This window comes from Psittacula echo (genome assembly GCF_963264785.1).
Source record: "Psittacula echo genome assembly, chromosome: 5".
In the NCBI taxonomy this organism is placed as follows: domain Eukaryota; kingdom Metazoa; phylum Chordata; class Aves; order Psittaciformes; family Psittacidae; genus Psittacula; species Psittacula echo.
The window spans coordinates 31935354-31953794 of NC_137739.1; the positions used below are offsets into that span (position 1 = coordinate 31935354).

The window sequence follows — 18441 nt, forward strand, 5'->3', positions numbered from 1 at the left end:
CAAATCTGAAACACACTGTCTGCTTCTTGTGGCCTAGATTGGAGCTATGGTGGTGGTAATATAAAGGCTTTAAACCAATAGAATAGTCACATCCAAATGCCCTAAATCACTCTGAGGTGAGACTGGGAGCCACCCAGAGAAGGGCACAGCCCCGGAAGCCGCTTGCCAGTGCCCGCGAGGGAAGGCGTGAAAGCTTCCCCTAAAGCCCCGCTCATTGGATGCTCAACTGAAGGCAGGGGCGGGAAGTACCTCCCGCACGCAGCGCTCCCCCTCCGTGCCCGGGACACTGCAGCGCCGCCTGCCGGAGCAGCGCGGGCACTGGCGGGAACCCAGCCCGGGCCCGCAGTCCCCCTCGCCCCGGTACCCAGAAGCGTCGCCGGGCGGTAACGGGGTTTGCAGCCAGGGCCGCGTTTCGCGAGGGCGGGGAGCAGGAGGCGCAGCCCGGGGCGGTCCGGCCTTGCTGCGGCGGCGGGCCCGTGTCCCGGGCTGTCGCTGTTGAGCGGACCCGCGCTCTTGGCGCCGTCTGTCAGCCGGTGATCCCGCTCGGCGGCCTGGAGCCGGCATGGCCCGGAGCGGCGGCGCGGCGGATCTAAGGGCAAGCGGAGCGAGCGGCCGGCCCGGGCGAGAGCCGCCTTCACCCCCTTGCTCGAATCTGTTACCCTCCACTTAACGTCTGGGGCTCGCGGTAGTCGTGATGCCACGCGATACCGGATCGCCCCTCACCAGAGGTAACGCGTTGCGGTCTTCCAGAGGTGAAGGGCTCTCTAAATAAAAAGCAGGAGGTGTGCAAGGGGCTGAGGTAAGCGGGTCCAGCCAGGCGCAGCTCGCTTGAGCTCCGTTTTCTCCCTCCTCCACAGGCCTCTTCGAGCAGAGGGTAGAACAGTACTTGGAAGAGCTTCCAGACACGGAACAAAGCGGAGTAAACAAGTTTCTACGAGGCCTTGGTGAGGAAAAGCTTTAAGTATTTCTGAAATGGATTTTCATGGCTGGTTTTTTGTAATTCAGTAAAGCCTTACCTGAGGTGATAGGAAACATGAAAACAGCGAAAGCATACTTAAAGCTGACAAAACCAGATTTAATTGTGATCTTTATTAACACATTCATTTTCACTTGGGGGTAGTGGAACCAAACCATGACCAAAGAGGTGGAGAAAAGGCAATTGACCACTCAGGTTCTGCTAGCTGTCTGTCCCTGCTGGCGTTAAGTAGGAGAGTTACTCTACAGCAATTCCATGACAAATTTAGACTCATTTGCTAAGTAAGTTTTGATTGCCCTTGGCTTCTCAGGGTGTGTGGAGACTGATGGTGTGCTTTCTTTAGGAAACAAAATGAAGTTCCTTCACAAGAAGAACTAACTCCTTTCTGCTGAAATGCCAATCCAAAGACTTATTTATGGCACTGCGTGAGGCACCTACAGCGTTGCAGAGCTTGGTGTGGGAGGAGAGCAGGGTGAGGTGACTGCAGCCTTACGTGACAGCCAGTGCTGTTAGTGTGCCAGATGATGGCTCCTATATCTATTTGGGTAGAATTTGTACATAATGTGCTGTAAGCTTTTGTAACTGATTTTGTAATGAGCAAGGAAAACTGTGGTAAATATTTGTATATTCCTGAGAATAACAGGTGCTTTTTGTTTCTTTAGTATGAACTGAGTTATGCTTGGTGCAAAAAATGAATAGCTGATTATGTGCAGCTGACTGTCTCAGCAGAACCACTGACTTCAAGGGATGTTTGTGAGAGCTACACTGATGCCTGAATACTGCGAGGTGAATGAACTCGGGTACGTGGGAGAGGCTGTATGCACAGGGGCTGCTTTCATGTGGCAGAGTTGTCTGTTTGGGTGTCCCCCTCCTCCTTTTTTTTCATTTTAATTAATTTTAAAAGAAAAATAACAGAGTAACTTGATAATAAGGTACTTGGTTCACAATACAAAACTTCCATTTGGTTTGAACTCTGGTCAGTAAACTACTTGTAATCCATTCTGCACTAAGACTGCTAAACCTGAGGAGATCTCAGCTCTTTGACATGCAAGCTGCGACAAGTAGGTACAGTACGTCCTTTCCTAATGTATGTATGTATGGTTTCTAATAAACTCTGTAAATATACTTGTTTGTTTATATTCATTGCAAACCTCTGCAGTTCCGATGTTGAGTAGGTTACAAAACCAGTAACTTCCCTGTGATTTTTAATGAATTTGTAATTAAAATATGAAATGGTTATGAACCTGAATTTTAGTAGGTTTGCTATTTCATGACGTGTAGTTTGATTTTTCTTCAATGTTTTCCATTGGGCTGAGACAAGGCATTTTACATCCCTGCTCTGGTAATTGTACCCTAACAGAAGCATCTCTTAAAACTTTTTTATTCGCCTGGTTTAGCAGCAAGTTACTTTTGTCACTGTATCACATATACTGCTCCTCAGCTGTGGTATTTTCAGGTTGGTCTTGTTAGGTTAGGTGATCAAAGTAGAATACGAGCAGCTGGAGGCAGACAGGTTTTCCCTTAATTTCCAATGAGCTGATCACCAACATTTCAGAGGAGCCTGCTTTTCCTTTGCGCTTACTGCAGCCTGCTCAGGTGGTGGTTCTGTTTCAGCAGAGGCCCTTCAGCCCAATGGGAATGCTGAGCTTGCCATGGCCACCTCCACAGTTATGAATGCTGTCCAAGTACCACATTCATCTTTGATCTGCTCACACAACTCCTGTGGAGATTGTGCAATGTTTCCCTTAGTCTGAAGAAAATATAAAATACTTGAATATATTTGCAAGTCAAACAGCTAATGAAAACTAGCTAAAGTTCCCTTTAAAACCCCAAGCACTACATTTCTTCATTTGCAGTGTGGTTTCTTTAGTTACGCTGGCTTTGAGGCTTGCGCAGTTCCTAACCTGACAGTGGTTCTGGTTTGCTATCAGCCTCATAGAATAAAATCGAGGGATTGTTCACTGAAAAGGTGAAGTCGTTTCCTTTTTCTCTTAATTCCCTCACACTCTTGTATGTACAAAAGCTTGTGAAGTGTCTGGGAAGAGCCTGTAAAATATCAATGCTTTTGATTCAATGGAAATGTAATCCAGTGTTAATTTCCATTCCTTTCACTGTAAGGTATGCTGTAAGTTCCAGAATGAATTCTAGATGTAGTTCTTCAGAGTGGAAGGAATAACTTCACTTGTATGGGTGGATTCTGGCCATTTTACAAGTAACATCTGCTAGTAAATACATGGGGAAATACATATTCCTCTGAAGAAAGTGATGGATAAAGCATCATCATTGGCTGAAGAAGTGCAGCAGTGAAGAGTTGCCACAAAGCCGAGGAAAAGCCACATAATGCTGATGTACAAGAATATGAACCAGGCCTACTGTGATCCAGAGGTCTGTGTTTGAAAAGGTTAGATGAGCCAAAACCATGAACTGTGTTACTTTGCCTTCTGAAAGGTGTTAAAACCAGTGGTGTTCCCAAGGATGGAGCATTACTAGCACACCACTGCACTGAGCAGGAAATCGTGATGAAAAACAGATCCAGTGCCCTTTAAATAGGTAGTCTCACAGTATAGAATACATTAAAACCCAAGCTTTAGAATTAATGATGCTTCCCAGGAATTGTCACTCTAGTGTGGCAGGTAGTTAAGTACATAGTATTTATTTTCCCATTGTTACCGATGTTTAATAAAGTTACCAAGCCTGAAAATGTTCCCAAACTCCGCATAAGACCCTACTTTCGCTACAGACCACAGAGGGCAGAAAGCAGATGCTGTGGCTGTAACACCATGCGGTACCCGGCGCTGCCTGCCCCGCTACATTTGGCCACTCGTAGGGCCGCTCTTCAGAGCTGCGCCCGTTCCGTGGGCAAAGCGGCGGCAGCCCTGGGGGACCGGCGAACTCTGTCGCCAAGGGGCACGGCGGATGGCCGCGCTTCTAGGCTGCTCCAGCTTCAGAGATCGCCTTCAGGCCCAAACCCCGCCGGGACCACAGGCCGAGGCCGCGCCGTGGATCTCGCGAATCTTCCTCCCCACCCCAAGCGCCTCAGCGAAGCCTCGCGAGAGCTCGGCTCCACTTCCGCTCTTGCGGCGCTTTTCCCCGTTCCCGCGAGCACCGCGCTCTCTTCTCTCTCGCACGCCGGCAAGATGGTGGGTGCTGCCGGGGCAGGGCTGGGCCTGGCTTGGCCGGGCCGGGCCGGGCTGGGCTGGGCTGGGGTTCCCGGGGCTGTCGCCCTTATCTCCCGCGGCGGGACGTGGTTAGGGAGCAGCAGGGGTGGAGGAAAGGGCTTCTCAGAGCCCGCGGCCTGCCCACGGTGCGGCGAGGGAGAGTGGGGCGGAGAGGCCGCGTGGGCCTTTCCGCGGCGCGTCCTGGCCGCCATGCCGCCTGGCTGCCGAGGGGTTGCAGCCTCGGAGCAGCGCTGGCCCCGAGGGCGGGCGGGTGGTGGTGCTACCTCTTGATGAGTTTTTTTCTCACAGCTGTTCTCCCACTTTCCCGCAGCCTTCCAGGCTAAGGAAGACCAGGAAGCTGAGGGGACATGTTAGCCACGGCCACGGCCGCGTTGGTGAGTGGGGAGGCTGCCGTCCGTGCAGTCCCGGCACTGAGGGGATGCTGCTGTGGTGCGGGGGCCGCGCACGCTGCGGGTACCAGTGAGCAGCACCGGTGGGTGCAGTGTAGAGGGGTGGTGCGCGCACCGTGGGGCAGATGCCACCCTGAGGGACTGAACAGAAATCACGCATGTTCTTTTAGGCTTCACTGGATTTATAACTTAATTTCAGTAGTCCTCAAGTGATAGGTGCTGGCTCTGCGATATTGGAAGCGTATGGGGCAGGGCTTCATCCCTTCTAAGGCCGTTGCTGCCTTTTCTTGTCACCCCACTTGTGCTAGCACTGGTGCTGTCTTGTATTCCTGTAAGCTAACCAGAGGAATGCTGTGGATGTTTTTTGTTTGTCTGTTTTTTTCTTCTGTAGTGTTAGCTTTCAGTTGACTTATCTTCCTGAATTAAAACTAATTCAGAAGAGGGAATAGAATAATTAGCTTGCATTGAAATGAAAAACATACTTTTAAGTTCAAGTATTATGTGTAATATTTTTAGTGTAACAAACTTAAATTTTTCTTTTTAGGCAAACATAGGAAACATCCCGGAGGGCGCGGTAATGCTGGTGGTATGCACCACCACAGGATTAACTTTGACAAATAGTAAGCTAACATTTTAAATAATACAGTAGTAAAATGTATGTTCCCGAACTATAAACTAACTTTGTTATGTGAATAAATTAAATTACCTGCAGCGTGGTGTTAGCTCTAACATGAAATGTGGGATTACAGCTACAGTCAACTCCTGTCCCCATTTACCCTCCTATCAAAGTCTTTTTCACTTAAACCAGGCTTTAGGAGTTCAACCAAACTTGCCTGTCACAGTGTGGATAACAATGCACACATAAAATATTGTGTAAATTCAAAATGTTGTGTTAAACCCAAACTGCATCCTATTCAGCTGCGTGCTGTAAAGGTAAGGGATGTTGTCTTATCGCCGAGACTAGAGTCACATCTGGACACTGCCTGTTGTCCTGGTGTGCTAGAGTACTCGGATAGTAACCACTAATCTATATTCACTGGCTGTTTCTCTTCCTGACTCAGTCAGTCACCAGGTTAGTGACAGGGGCACTGAAACCCCTCAGGCAGAGCTGCCCTCCGTGGGCAATCTCTGGCTGCCGGGGAGAAACAGGGCTGGACCAGACTCACCAGTGAGGGGGATTGAGTTGTGAGTTCAAGGGAGCAAACATTTCTAGAGAGTATAATTTTTCCCTGGTTTCGATACTGATGATTATTACACTTAAATACCGCATGTTATTAATACAAATAGAAGTATGATGTGACATGTTAATTACTTTGATAAGCAAGATGCTTGCTTCAGTATTAGTTTGTAGTGCTACCTGTTCAAGAGGAATTAAAAATGTAATCTATTGACGACTCTCTTTCACAGTCACCCTGGTTACTTTGGAAAAGTAGGCATGAGGCACTATCACTTGAAGAGAAACCAGAAGTTCTGTCCTACTGTCAATTTGGATAAACTATGGACGCTGGTCAGTGAACAGACAAGGCTCAATTATGCCAAAAATGAGGCTGGACTGGCCCCAGTCATTGATGTTGTGCGCTCGGTAAGTTTCTGCTCATATCCAAAACTGCAATCCCTGGTCAATTTGTGTGTATCCAAATAGGAGAATGTTGAACTGCAAATAAATTACTGTGCTTGAATATTTGTGATCTTCTCAGGACAGTTACGTTGGCATATAAGAAGTACACAGGTACTTAATGCTGTTACGTTTTTTTTACTGTAAGAATTTTTTCTCATAGTTGGGTGTGACTGTGGACAGGGACTGCCCTTTTTTGGAAGGTGGTGAAAAATTACTTGTTAAAAACTTTACTGAAAGCATGTATAAAAACATTGCAGAGCTGGGCTCATTTGTGTGAAGTCACTTCTCTAATATCGAGACTAGAGTCACATCTGAACATGTTTGGTTGTCTTGGTGTGCTATAGCTCTCGAACATGAATGCCTGATCCCTATTCACTGGCTGTGATGTCTTTTGTCTCAGCCAGCCACCGAATCAGCAACACGAACTAGGCTGCCAAGTGGATGTTTTCTGCATCCCAAATTAAGATACCTGTCTTGAACAGTTAACGCCACTTCTAGCAAGCAGTGACTTCAAGGGCTGTAGTATAAGTGGACCTTGTACCACGATTGTCCTTTTAATGTAAAGGACAGGAATAAAGTGAGAGGCTTACAGATGTAGAGGACAGCTGTTACTGTGAAAACATGCAAAAGCTTCAGCTGTGCGTTTAAGATGTGCAGAAGAGTCCAATGCCCTTTGTGCAGTACCAGGATGTCTTACAGGTAAAGATCACCGACTGGAAGTCACTGGGTAGTGGATAGTCTTGGAAGTGCAGCCAACTGCTCTCCTTTGGAAAAGTAGTGAAAAGTTGCTGATTTCTATACGATGTTTTTGTGTATGTGGAGTATGGGGAATTAAAATCCAGCTTCTAAGTTACAAGCAAGGTTCAGTTTACAGTTTCCACTATTTCTCTGAACAAGTGCAACTCCACTAAGTCATGCAGGGTATTTTTCTTTCATTCATACAATTTTTATATGAGACAGACTCTGAATCGTTGATCATGGTTTTGGTTTTAGCTAGTACATTCTAAAAGATGGGTCTGAATGTGGGAGCCTGCGATCTGATTACAAGCACTTAATGGGGTTTTTAATCTTTCTAGGGCTACTACAAAGTCCTGGGCAAAGGGAAGCTGCCCAAGCAGCCTGTGATTGTAAAAGCAAAGTTCTTCAGTAGAAGAGCAGAGGAGAAGATCAAAGAAGTTGGTGGTGCCTGTGTGCTTGTTGCATAAAAGCCCTTGTTTTATTCAAATTTTTTGAATAAAGACAATGTGTAAAATGCACTGATGTACACAAGTTTCTGTTGGTTTGTTTTTTTTTTTTTTTCCTGAATTGTCCTGTCACTGTTCACATCTAAGTCTTGTCTGCTTATTTCTGGGAGTTTTTGATTAGTGGTTTGACTGCTTCTCACTGTCTTTTGAGATTGCTTGGCTACAGTGTCCAGCATTTGGTAGGAATATCGTATTGTTTTGTCCTTACAGAGTAGCAAAAAGATAGGTTCTTCCTGTATTCATGCAGCTCTTCCAGTTGGTCATCCTCTTTACAGCTATCTCTGAACTTGTCATGAAAGTTTATGACTCTAAAATGTCATGTTCTATTGATGGGCATTTTTGTACACTGAAATGACATCCAGATGAAATCTGTGGGGATACTGACATGGTGTTTGGGAATGTAATGGCAAGAGTGCAGAGGAAGAAATGCAGTGGAACAGTACAAAGTAGTTAGTAGTGAACCAAAAATTGATGTGTGAAAGACTTAAGTTGCTATCGATAAGCTTTGTGATACATAGGCTGCTTTTTGGGTAGTGAAGCAATCCTAGTCCCATTTCCACTGTGGTAGGGTATAAGAGGGCAGGAAGAGGAAATCCCTGGGAACAGCGTGGGAAGAGTTGAAATAGGTTGAAGAAACAATTGAAGGTTTTTTACCATGTTATTGCCAGGCTTATGTTGTGAGAAGCACCTGAAACAGGTTTCTGCAGGCACTGAAGGTCTGCCCGGTACATTGACTTCTCTTGAGTAATACCAGCCTTGGAGCAGAGCAGCGCTGGGCTTCCAGCAGAGAGTGATCAATGGTTAGTTTTTTTTTTATCAGTGTTACGCATAGAAGTATTTTGGATTTGGTTCAACAATGTGTTAAATTTTATTTCGCTTTTTCATGGTGGTGTTAATGAAATGTCTTTCTAAATTACAACTTGTATTTTGTCACCCCAGTGCTTCAGCTGCTGCTGAATGGATGATGGCTGTCTAGCTTCTGGTTTTAGTCAACATACAAAATGCAGACTATTTTAATCCATGTGCTTTTTAGAAACTACTGGCGGTTGTTGAGTACCAGCTGAGGTATTTGCACCCTGTGCTTTTCAAAACATGAGGCTCGTAGTCACTCATGGTATAAGTTGCCTCTTGGTTGGTAGATTGCAGGAGCAGTGTTACACTCTTAGCTAGATCACAGCTTGTGAACATGTCGTATTTCTTTGAGATTAGGCTGACTTCTTCCGCTGTAGGGTGAAATTACACTTATGCGTATGAATTCTGAATGTCGCTAATTCATAGCAATTGTAGCAGGAGGGCAGTGTCCATTTGGTTACTGAGGCACACTAGCTGGGTGGATTGCTTTAGGCTAAAAGCTTTTAAAGCTGCTTCTTGGTGTTTCTGGCCTGACTGATGGCAATTCCAAGCTGGTGTGCTTTTAAGGATTTGTAACTGCAGTAATGTACTGGATCTGTTGCTTAATGACTAAAATAATACAGTAAGTGTTCATTAACTTGCAGTCAGTACCTCCTCAAGTAGGGTACACAACTCTTGTAGTTACCATGTGTGGGACAGAAACGGTGCCAGCCAGCTTCTGCCTTCCTTACAGCTAATAGGAAGCAACAGCACAGCTCCAGGACTGCACTACATGAATTTCTGATGTATTTGTCTGAAGAAGACTATGTAAAGTATTGCTTGTTCAGTTATAACATCAATATAGGAATTCAGTTGCAAATGCAAGGCTTGCCCCTGCAAGTCAAAGCCAGAATCGTTAGTGCTAAAGATGAAATGATTACTTAAAGCTAATGAGCTAGCTCTTGTTTTAAGCGCCAGACCAAAAGCATGTAGACATCTTTTTTTTTTTTTTTTTTTTTTAATGCTGACTTCTGTAAATCTTGAATTGTTGCTGATGGTTGCAAATTGCCCTCTAGTATGTGTGATTTGATCCTAGTTAATGAAGTAACAGTGTTGGGCAATAGTCAGATTTAGAGGGCTTTTACAGTAAAGCTGACATACATTACTTTGAGAAAGCAATTCATCTTAGCCAGTGGTACTGCCAGTTGTGAAGAACTGTAACTTAAATGGCTAGTTTGTAAAATACCGAGGTAAGAGTATGTGAACTTTATCTCATTGGCTGCTGGGATCACTGTTTCCCAATATGTGCCATTTATCTATTGCCAAAGCTAAGCCGTTTTTATCCTCACAGGTAAGTTTCATGTTACTGCAAAAAAAGGAATGCTGTTACTCCCTGATGTCAATAACCTAATGCTGACCAGGTCATAAAGATGGTGAAAAGCTCTTTATGTGCTGAAGTACTTTGTGCCCACGTGGCATCAGACAAGTGACATAGACATCACTCTCAGTTCTTTAGTATTTAATGTCTTAAGTAATTCTTCCATATTTTGTAGTCTTGAGTACAAAAAGTTGTGTGAGAAGCGTGCAGGTGACACTCTATTTTCTCTGCTCCTCCGAAGGCAAGCTTGGATATTGTGTGAGGTTTGGGTTTTTTTGCATAGCAGAGCCTCATTTGTAACGTACCCGCACTGAGGCAAGGACAGGGCGCCGGAAATAACCGTCCGAAGGCATAAATCGAGCTTTGGTTTTGGGATGGAGCTTTTAACAGTTGTTTCATGCCGCCATTTTGCCAGCTGACTCCTGGCGGCAGTGCTGCGGCCGCTCCTGCACTCGATCCAGCGGCCTCCACGGCTGAGGCTCCTCGGGCCCCTCGCAGGCAGGCCGGGGCGGCGCCGTGCAGGCGAGGGAGGTGCTGGTTGCGGCGGCCCTGCAGAGCGCTCGGGGTAGCGCTGCCGGCCCGGCCGCCCCTCGCCATGGCAACGGCGTCCCGCGCTTCGAGGAGGCTGCTTCCGCTGACGTAGCCCGGCCGCTGGGTCCTGCAGCTGTCACTCATGGCCTGGCGAGTGCGGCGGCCGCTGGGCGCGCGGGGGCGCCCGCTGCCGAGGCGAGGGCCGCGGCTGCCCTCGAGCCTCTTCAGAGCCCGCGCCGCCCCGTGCAGCGCGCGGGTGACCGCGCTGCGGCGCAGCAGCAGCGGCGGCGCGGGTTGAGGGTCCCGGCGGGCTCCGGTGCCCGTCCCGCCGGCTCTTGGGGTTACATACTGCCGGGGAGCGTCGCCGAGGTGTGAGAGGGCTGAGTGAGAGCAACCGAGCTGCATGTACCCGCTGAACGAGGCTCCTGCGAGGGCTGATAGGTTGATTGGGATGGCTGTCCACAATGTCCGAGTAAATGTTTTTTCTATTAAAAACAACAACAACAACAACAAAAAAAAGCACCAAACCGAAGAGCTATGAGGAAGCTAAGTGAAGACCAACTAATTTCTTAAATGTAAAATCTCTTCCTTTTTATTTATGTCCTTCCCTTCCCCCCCCACCCTTTTTTTTTTTTTTTCTTTTTTTAACATCATTCTGTGGTAGATGAGGATATTTTTTCTCCATGTTTTCCTAATTCTTGGCTGCTAATGAAGCAGTTACAGACAAAACTGGTAAAGTTCATGTTACAACATTTTAAAATGCTGTAACGAGCCTCGTGTAGCAACATCCACATTTAATGGCAGAAGATTTTAAAACCAGAAAACTAATCTGATTAAGTCTGAGAAAAAGAAACAGGGAATTGAGAGACAGTTTCAACTGAAAGGCAACAGAGGCAACTGAAAGAGGGAATTGCATAGAGAGTTTATCCCTAAAATACAAAATACGTGAAGGAGTATTTTTACAAACTTCTCCTGTACGAAACAAGCTGAGCAACCTGGTGTAGTGGAGGGTGTCCCTGCCTGTGGCAGGGGGTTGGAAATAGATGAGCTTTAAGGTCTCCTCCAATCCAAACCATTCTGTGGTTCTATGAAAGGTATTGACACTTCACTGCAATTCCCAGTCCTGTGATCCTGGATTCTTCCCTTTGATTGGTGCTGGGGTTGCTGTCGCCTTCCTGCTGCCTCCCCAGCTCTCCCCATCTTCATCCACTTCTGTCCTACATCCTGCCTCATTACCCTCACCACACTTGTCCAAAATGCAATCAGGTGTTTTCTTTGTAGTCGCTGCTGTTGCACTAGGTGTTTCCCATCAGTGTAGCCAAGTCACCGGTAATGTAGCTGCCTGACTGCCGATTCGTATACCTGTCTCTGTGGGGAAATGCAAATGCTTTTTATCACCCTCATCCTTCCCCTTCCTACCAAAAACCTTGAATGTAGTTTCATACGTTATGCAAAAAGCCTAAATTAAAATGTATGGATATCCACTTCTGTTCATTCAGTCACAAGTTTGGCCTGTATGGTGATAAAGCATTTCCCAGTATCGGGCTTCGTTTGCGCTGATTCTCTGTGCATGGGTGCTTTGGTCCTGGGCTGTGGTTTCTCTGTGTAAACAGTGTGGTTGTCAAAGACCTCAACTTCCTACTGCAGAAATTACATGGTTTTGTAGGTACTGGTTTGTCTTCTTAGCAACAGGAGTTGCAAGAAACAATAGAGATGGAGCCAGCTGAGAAGCTGTGCTGCTCAAGTGACATTTGCCCCTGAAAGAAGGTTGATGAAGATGCACTGTCGAAAGTGAGCTGGTATAATAATCACTGATATGATGTTTAGTAGTTAAAGCACAGGTACAATTACCACAGCAAATTCCTGAGGGGACCTCTAGTTTTGAAGTTACAATTGTTAAGTTTTAGCGGTAGGTTTGGATTTGTCTGAGTGAATTCAGTAAAGTTGATGGATATCCACCTATTTTTATTTGTTCCTAGACTGGGTCTGGGGTATGAAATACAATGTAGACTCTAGCATATGGTCTATTTTCTCTAAAATATTTTAAATAGCAGTGACTTCAGGATGCAACACTTCAAAAAAAAAAAAAAATCCTTGTGAATTTCTGAGGCATTCATAATTTTGTTTGCATTATAATAAAAAATTAAAATAATAATAATAAAAAGAGACCTGCTTACTAGTCATTTCCACTGGAATCTGCCCTGAGACAGAATCCTGCAAGAGAATACACATCCGGAAGATGACAGCTGCTGCTCTTCTGTGCTGGTGCTGGGAGAATCTGAAGATGGTAGCTACAAGTTATGTACTGCTGTTAGCAACGCCACCATGCCAAAGCAATCCTCAACTACGTGGGGATCTGGCCCCAGGAGTTTCAGGAAGTGTGATTCCAGGGGAGATGACGCTGTATTTACCTTTTGTCTTCTGATGCAACTTGCAAAAGTTTTCCTTTGAAGGCTGTAATCTGATCAGCATGTCTCCAAGTCTCAGAATCGAGGATAAAACACAAACTGCAAAACTCTCTGTTTACCTTGGGGAGCTTAGGTTGGCAGGAGGAACACTGTCCAGCCTGCGGGAACCACAGGTTTGGTTTATAATTTGATCTGTGGTCATCCTGACAGTCAAAATTTGATTACTGCGAAGTGCATTCTCTTCAATTTCTATAAAGAAGATTGGCAGAAGATGCTCGGTTATGAAAGTAGCTTTCTAGCATGCATTGCTGAAAATGATAGACATATCAGTTAGGCTTATTATTTGCTTTACCTAAAAACTGTAAAATACTGAGGTGAAATTGTAAAAGCAGTAAGAGAACATAATAATTTTTAATGCGTAGTTTCAGTACTTCTGGCAGGAAATGTACAGCATGTGACAATTCAGGCTGGTAACAGCTTTGTAAGCAGATCAATAGAACGGATTACTTCAGTTTTCACAAAAGTTGCAAGTACTATAGATAGATAGTGGGATCATGGTTTGTAAACCTTAAACCACACTTTCCTGCACAACAATCTGCAAAAATACTCTTTTTTTGTAAAGCAGGTATGTGATTTTCATCTGCAAGGAACTTCCTCTTTCTTCATGAGGACTAAATAAATGTAGTTTTTGAGAACATGCATCCTGCTGTTGCCTTCTAGTTTGTGCTTGAGTGATCAAGTGCTTTGTTAAGTGAAGGAGTTGTCAAGAGCCGTTTTGTGACTCTTCATGTTTTCGATGTCAAGCCTCAGCCAACAGAAATGGAGACCCTGGATCTGTTGAGAAATTGTTTGGTGTGCAGATGGGACCTGCGGAGCAGAGACCCCAGGATGCTACCTTGCCTTCATTCGTTCTGTAAAGGCTGTCTTCCAGATTTGATTCAAGGCTATAACTGTATTCCCACTGACTATGAAGTCTGGTATGAAGGTAATATTTAAGAATCTCTGGCTTGTGCTTATTGTATTACAGTATTATAAAAACAGATGAAATGAGAAGTGCTTTTTGTAGCCTATTCCTTTACAGTACTACTTTGAAAGAATAAACTAGGAAACTCAAGGTTTGTACGAGCAGAGGGTGGATTTAGAACAAGCTTCCTTCATTATGTTTTTCATCCAACAGCAGCAATGTTCTGAAAAGAAATGACACAGGCACCATTCAACATTTTCCAGAATAGACTTAAGTTTCAGTTACTAAGTGTGACATTATGAATATTTGTATTGCTTTAGCTTAATAAATGAATAAATTCTACAAGGTAGTTTCTAGGCTACATCTTTATCCAATTTTTTTGACATGTTGGACCTTTCTATGGTACCAGTTTTGGTGATGGTTTTATTCTTCCTTTTCTCCCCCTTCAGCACTCCCCCAACACCAACACAAAAACATCCATTTCTTTCTTCCTAACAGAGGTCATAATAATTGTTATTAGAATATGTGCACTGTGGTGCATAGGAGCTCTTCCTGTTATCTCATTGTCAGTGTGGTTTCTCTCTATCTGAACCCTTCTGACTGTAGGGTATACTGTAACTCACCCTAACAAACCGAGTAAACTAGTGAGGACAAAAAGCTTTTTGTTGCTGTGGCTTTTGAAATCCTGAAGTTATTTGTACAGTTTTTGGTAGTGATGTTAAGAGAAAATATGTAACTTTCTTTTGGAATAAAACAGGACTTAGATGACAGCATATAGTAATGTTAACTGAATGAGTCTTAATTGCCATGGGGAAGCATTCCAGGCTCATTACTAATTCATAAGAAGAGCAAAGGCATGTAGATTACTTGTATTTTCACAGGCTTTGAACTTTAGATGAATAAGAGGCATCATTTATTATCTCCTTCACAGCAGATTTTAGAAACATGTAGGAAGATACCTTCCCTGAGGTGATGGTAATCTGAATTGATGAGGTAACATAAGCTAGACCAGTTCAGGTTTGAGAACAAATGAAAACAGTGTTAAGAGATCACTGTTGAAAGGCTGGCAAAACACAAAAGATAAAGGAAAAAGAAATAATAATGAAGGAGAAAGGCTATTCATGCTTAGGGTACAGACAGAAAAAGGGATAGAAGTAGCAAACAAAGAGAGCTAAGTCATTTCAAGTGAATGTCCCCTTAGAAATTTTAAGAGTGGGTTTAAAGTCTGGGGGACCTACTTTATAATAAGATACTGTTAAGAACAACCACTCTGTTACTTTTTATGTATCCTCATTTGACACCTAAACCATTCCTCTCTCCTCCTTGTTTATGTTTGCAGAGTGGAAAAGTGAATTTATGCGATTTGGTGATCTTGGATGAAGTGCAGCTAGAGGTTCTCATGAGTTGTTAAATTTGGATATTTCAACATTGGATATTTCTTCAAGCTCCTGAGTGGTTCAGGAGTTATTTGTCTATAGCAAATTAGAAAAAATACTAGTCTATTTCTGTATTCTTGAAGTTTATGTTTACTTCCTGATTCTCTTGTAGATGGGAAACTTCTATGGGAAAGAGCAAGATTAAAGAAAAGAAGTAATGAAAAGTGGTGACTCAGTAAATGAAGCGAGACACCAGGTGCATAGACTCAGTTAATATATGATTAAGAAGAGCAGGAAACCCAAAACATCTGTGTCTCTTAAAGTCGATGAGGGAAACTGCAACCACTGTAGGTCAGCCAAGATAAATCTGTGAAATGTTGTGATGGTAGGATGCTAAATGCTGCTGGACTTATCTGCATTGATTGTTGAGTTATAGGCAGTACAGTACTGACTCAATTTTCAGTGTTATCTTTAAATATGATCACATGTAAGTGCCAATGATAAACTCTAAAGTGCTGCATCATTTTAGCTGAGTAAACATGAAATATTGCCTGTAAGAAAAATGTGTTCCCTACTCACTATGAATTCTTTAAGCAAAATACAAGAATGAAAAAAATGAATATATTTTCAAGTGAAGTCAGTCTGACATTTGCTACAAAAGCATACTTGAATTTGTGGGGTTTGGTATGATTTACTATAAATAGTACTGTACTAACTTAAAGCTCTTTTCTGGTTTACTGTTTTTGTATTAAGATTGCTGAGAAGATGGAGATAAGCGATTCTGATATTTCATGGGGTTGACATTAGAAACTTACTTTTATACCTGTATGTGTTTAAGATAGCTCATGAATGAAAGATCTGAGAAAGCTGAGGTCTCATGGAAAAGCTGCATACACTTCAGAATTTATTAAAAGCTGTGAGAACTGAGAGTTTGGAAGTTATATGACTGGAAAAAGATTATCTTTGTGAGTTTGGCTCCCACATGTGCTTATATGAAGGGAACTTCAAGATTCTCAGTCTTTTCTTTTTCTGCAGGCCAGTATCACTTCCTTTTTTTTATTTCTTCTCTTCATGTTAACAGAGAATCCACATTCTTCTCCTCAGATCTGCATGTTGTTTGCTTCCAGCCTGTTTAGTACATGGGAAGAAATTACTTTAAAGAGTGGGGCTGGGTAAAGAAAAAGGGTGAGGAGATTCCCCTCAGATTTCTCAGATGAGGACTTTCCCAGTCATCTACATGTGTGAATTGCTACTCAGTACACTGTTGCAGCTTACCTGCTGCCTTGGCTTCTGTGATCTGGCTCTTTCTCACTGAGTTCTGAATACATTCAAACCCAGAGTCATTCAGGTTCCTGTGCTTATCCCTCCTTTCTGAGCTGGAGGTGTATGCCAAAATAAATTACTTTTTATTTGCAAATCTTCCTCTCCATGAGCTGTTCAATCATGTAAATTGTTTTAGTGCTTTAAATATCACCAACATATTAATTTCAAAAGTAGCTGAATGAGGACCGGTGAAGGTGCATTGTTGGGGGAAGTTCATGTTTTTGGAAGACTGTCTCAGCTTGAGGCTTAAAAAAAAAAAATCACAGGTAATCACTCTTCGGTCACAGTTTAGACCCCTGAGAACAAGGCAGATCAGGAGAGATGTGTTGTAACACCTTGCACATTTCTGCTGACTGATACCAAGCCCTGGGATTATTTAGATTTTGGGACTGAACTGGGTAATTTTTTTAACTGGTAAGTTACACTTTGTGTTTGTAAAACATGCTTGGTAGATGCTCAGCTTTGTAAATTGCTTTAGGAAAAGATAGATTTAATTGTATCATGGTGGTGTATTGAAATTGTGTATTGAGCTATATTTTTTTTATGAAATTCTATTTTTAAACTGACCTTTGCCCTTTTTTACTTCTTTAAGTTAGGTAACAAAAATCATGGACAGCGACTGCAGAATTGCTGTCCACGTGCTGTGCATTAGTCAAGAGCTGTCCATGCTTGCTTTATGTTAGCTTCCCACATTCAAGAAGGGGTGTGACATCCCCACTTAAATGCCGAGAAATGCAGCAGGATTATATATCAGAGAAATGCAATTGATAAAACTAAAAGAAAAACAGACTTAAAGAGAACAAATGTGACTTCAACTGTTGGCAGATGTCCATTTGCTGCGTCTTATTTCCCGCTGAAAATACACAGTTTTTCTTAGCTTGTAAGGTAGGTGCTACATATAACCATGGATCCCTAGTTGTGAATGCTTGTTAGTGAGGAACATCTAAAACTCAGCCAAGCGTTGTTCACACTTTTATTTGGTGGGTTCAGAGATATCTGCAAGGGGGTTTATTTCAAGAAAACGATTGTGCTCCTTTGGCTTTAGGCTCATTTTCAGCATGATTTTTTGGCATAAGTAGGATGGTGTCCTGGCTTAAGGAGACTCCAGGTATCAACACACAGTGCCTTAACTTGTACTAAGTCTATATGTAAAAAAAAAAAAAACAAAAAACCAACAAAACCCAGCTGCACATCCACAGAGCTTTTTCAACCATACTTAGGCTCATGGTGGAGTACAATTTGGCCACCTTGGTGTTAGAACTGTCATATCTCCAGGACCCAAATAACCTTGTTTTGATGCTATCATACGAGGCAAGTGATGCAATGCATTGCATTGATTCATTGTGAAGAAGAATGTTCACTAGCTTTGATTAGATTCACTTAACACCAAATTCATGGTTTATTTCTAAAAAGGGAAATAGAAAGGTAATTCTAAAGGAGGAAACTGCTCATGATGTATGTATTTAGTAATCTTAAAGTGGATTTAAAGTTAGTCAGCCCTTCTCACTCTATTCTGCTGCCAGATCCAAAAGGCAAGTGAAACAATGGGGGGTTTAGTTGTATAAATATGAAGCTGTAGAGTGGGAGGTTGTCTTCAGAACTGTTTCTTATAACCTATAATTGGGTCTCCAAGGAAGTGTAAATTATGCTTGCAGCTTGAGCTGCAGCTAATGCTCTCTGAGAATAATTATTCTGATGGTTGTTGGAGGAAAAAGAGCAGAGGAATAGGTGCAACATGTGGACAGCAAGTATAAATGTGGTGTGTATAACAGTTCCACTGTTTGTTTCTTTATGCTAATAAATTCTCATTATAAGAATAGATTAATTATCTGCATTGATTTATTTCTGAAACAACCAGTTTGAGGGTTCTCTCTGTTTAAACCTGACTAGACTGAAAGACCTTGAAATAAACTACAAGCTGTGGTTTTTGAAGTTCAGAAGGTTTTTGTACTCATTCCATACTTGGTGGTGAAGTTACAGTTTGAGCTTTCAGAGGGGATTGCTGCAAAATATCCAGAGCTCTGTCACTTACAAATTAGATTGCTACAGTACAGGTGGAATAAAACTTGAGAGCACCCAGAAATTTTATTTTTCTTGATTTGTGCTTCTGCAAAGTAATGCTCTGTATGAGGGTCACTACCCTGATATCTGCTTACTGTTCCCTGGGTCCAATGCAGTGTGGCATAACTTTCATTAACAGAAGTGAAAGTGCTGTGGGATGTGA

At 43.3% G+C, this 18441-nt stretch overlaps 3 protein-coding genes across 5 annotated transcripts in view; all 3 read left to right on the forward strand.

Moving 5' to 3' along the window:
* Window positions 1–2090, forward strand: part of DENND2B (DENN domain containing 2B) — a 72849-nt gene extending 70759 nt beyond the window's left edge. For all 3 annotated transcript variants that reach the window (XM_080617401.1, XM_080617402.1, XM_080617403.1), the window contains 2 exons: window positions 858–944; window positions 1320–2090. In XM_080617401.1, the coding sequence (XP_080473527.1) occupies window positions 858–944; window positions 1320–1354 (122 nt within the window). In that variant the 3' untranslated portion in view covers window positions 1355–2090. The remainder of the gene's footprint in view (window positions 1–857; window positions 945–1319) is intronic.
* Window positions 2091–3604: 1514 nt separating this feature from the next.
* Window positions 3605–7431, forward strand: RPL27A (ribosomal protein L27a). Its single transcript, XM_080617969.1, has 5 exons — window positions 3605–4116; window positions 4466–4529; window positions 5089–5164; window positions 5952–6126; window positions 7239–7431. The coding sequence occupies exons 1-5, from the start codon at window positions 3649–3651 to the stop codon at window positions 7365–7367; spliced, it is 912 nt and encodes a 303-aa protein (XP_080474095.1). The 5' UTR covers window positions 3605–3648; the 3' UTR covers window positions 7368–7431.
* Window positions 7432–13373: 5942 nt separating this feature from the next.
* TRIM66 (tripartite motif containing 66) overlaps window positions 13374–18441 on the forward strand; it is a gene marked incomplete at both ends in the record, with an annotated part of 49690 nt that continues 44622 nt past the window's right edge. The window contains one exon of the mRNA XM_080619199.1: window positions 13374–13539. Within this exon, the coding sequence (XP_080475325.1) occupies window positions 13374–13539 (166 nt within the window). The remainder of the gene's footprint in view (window positions 13540–18441) is intronic.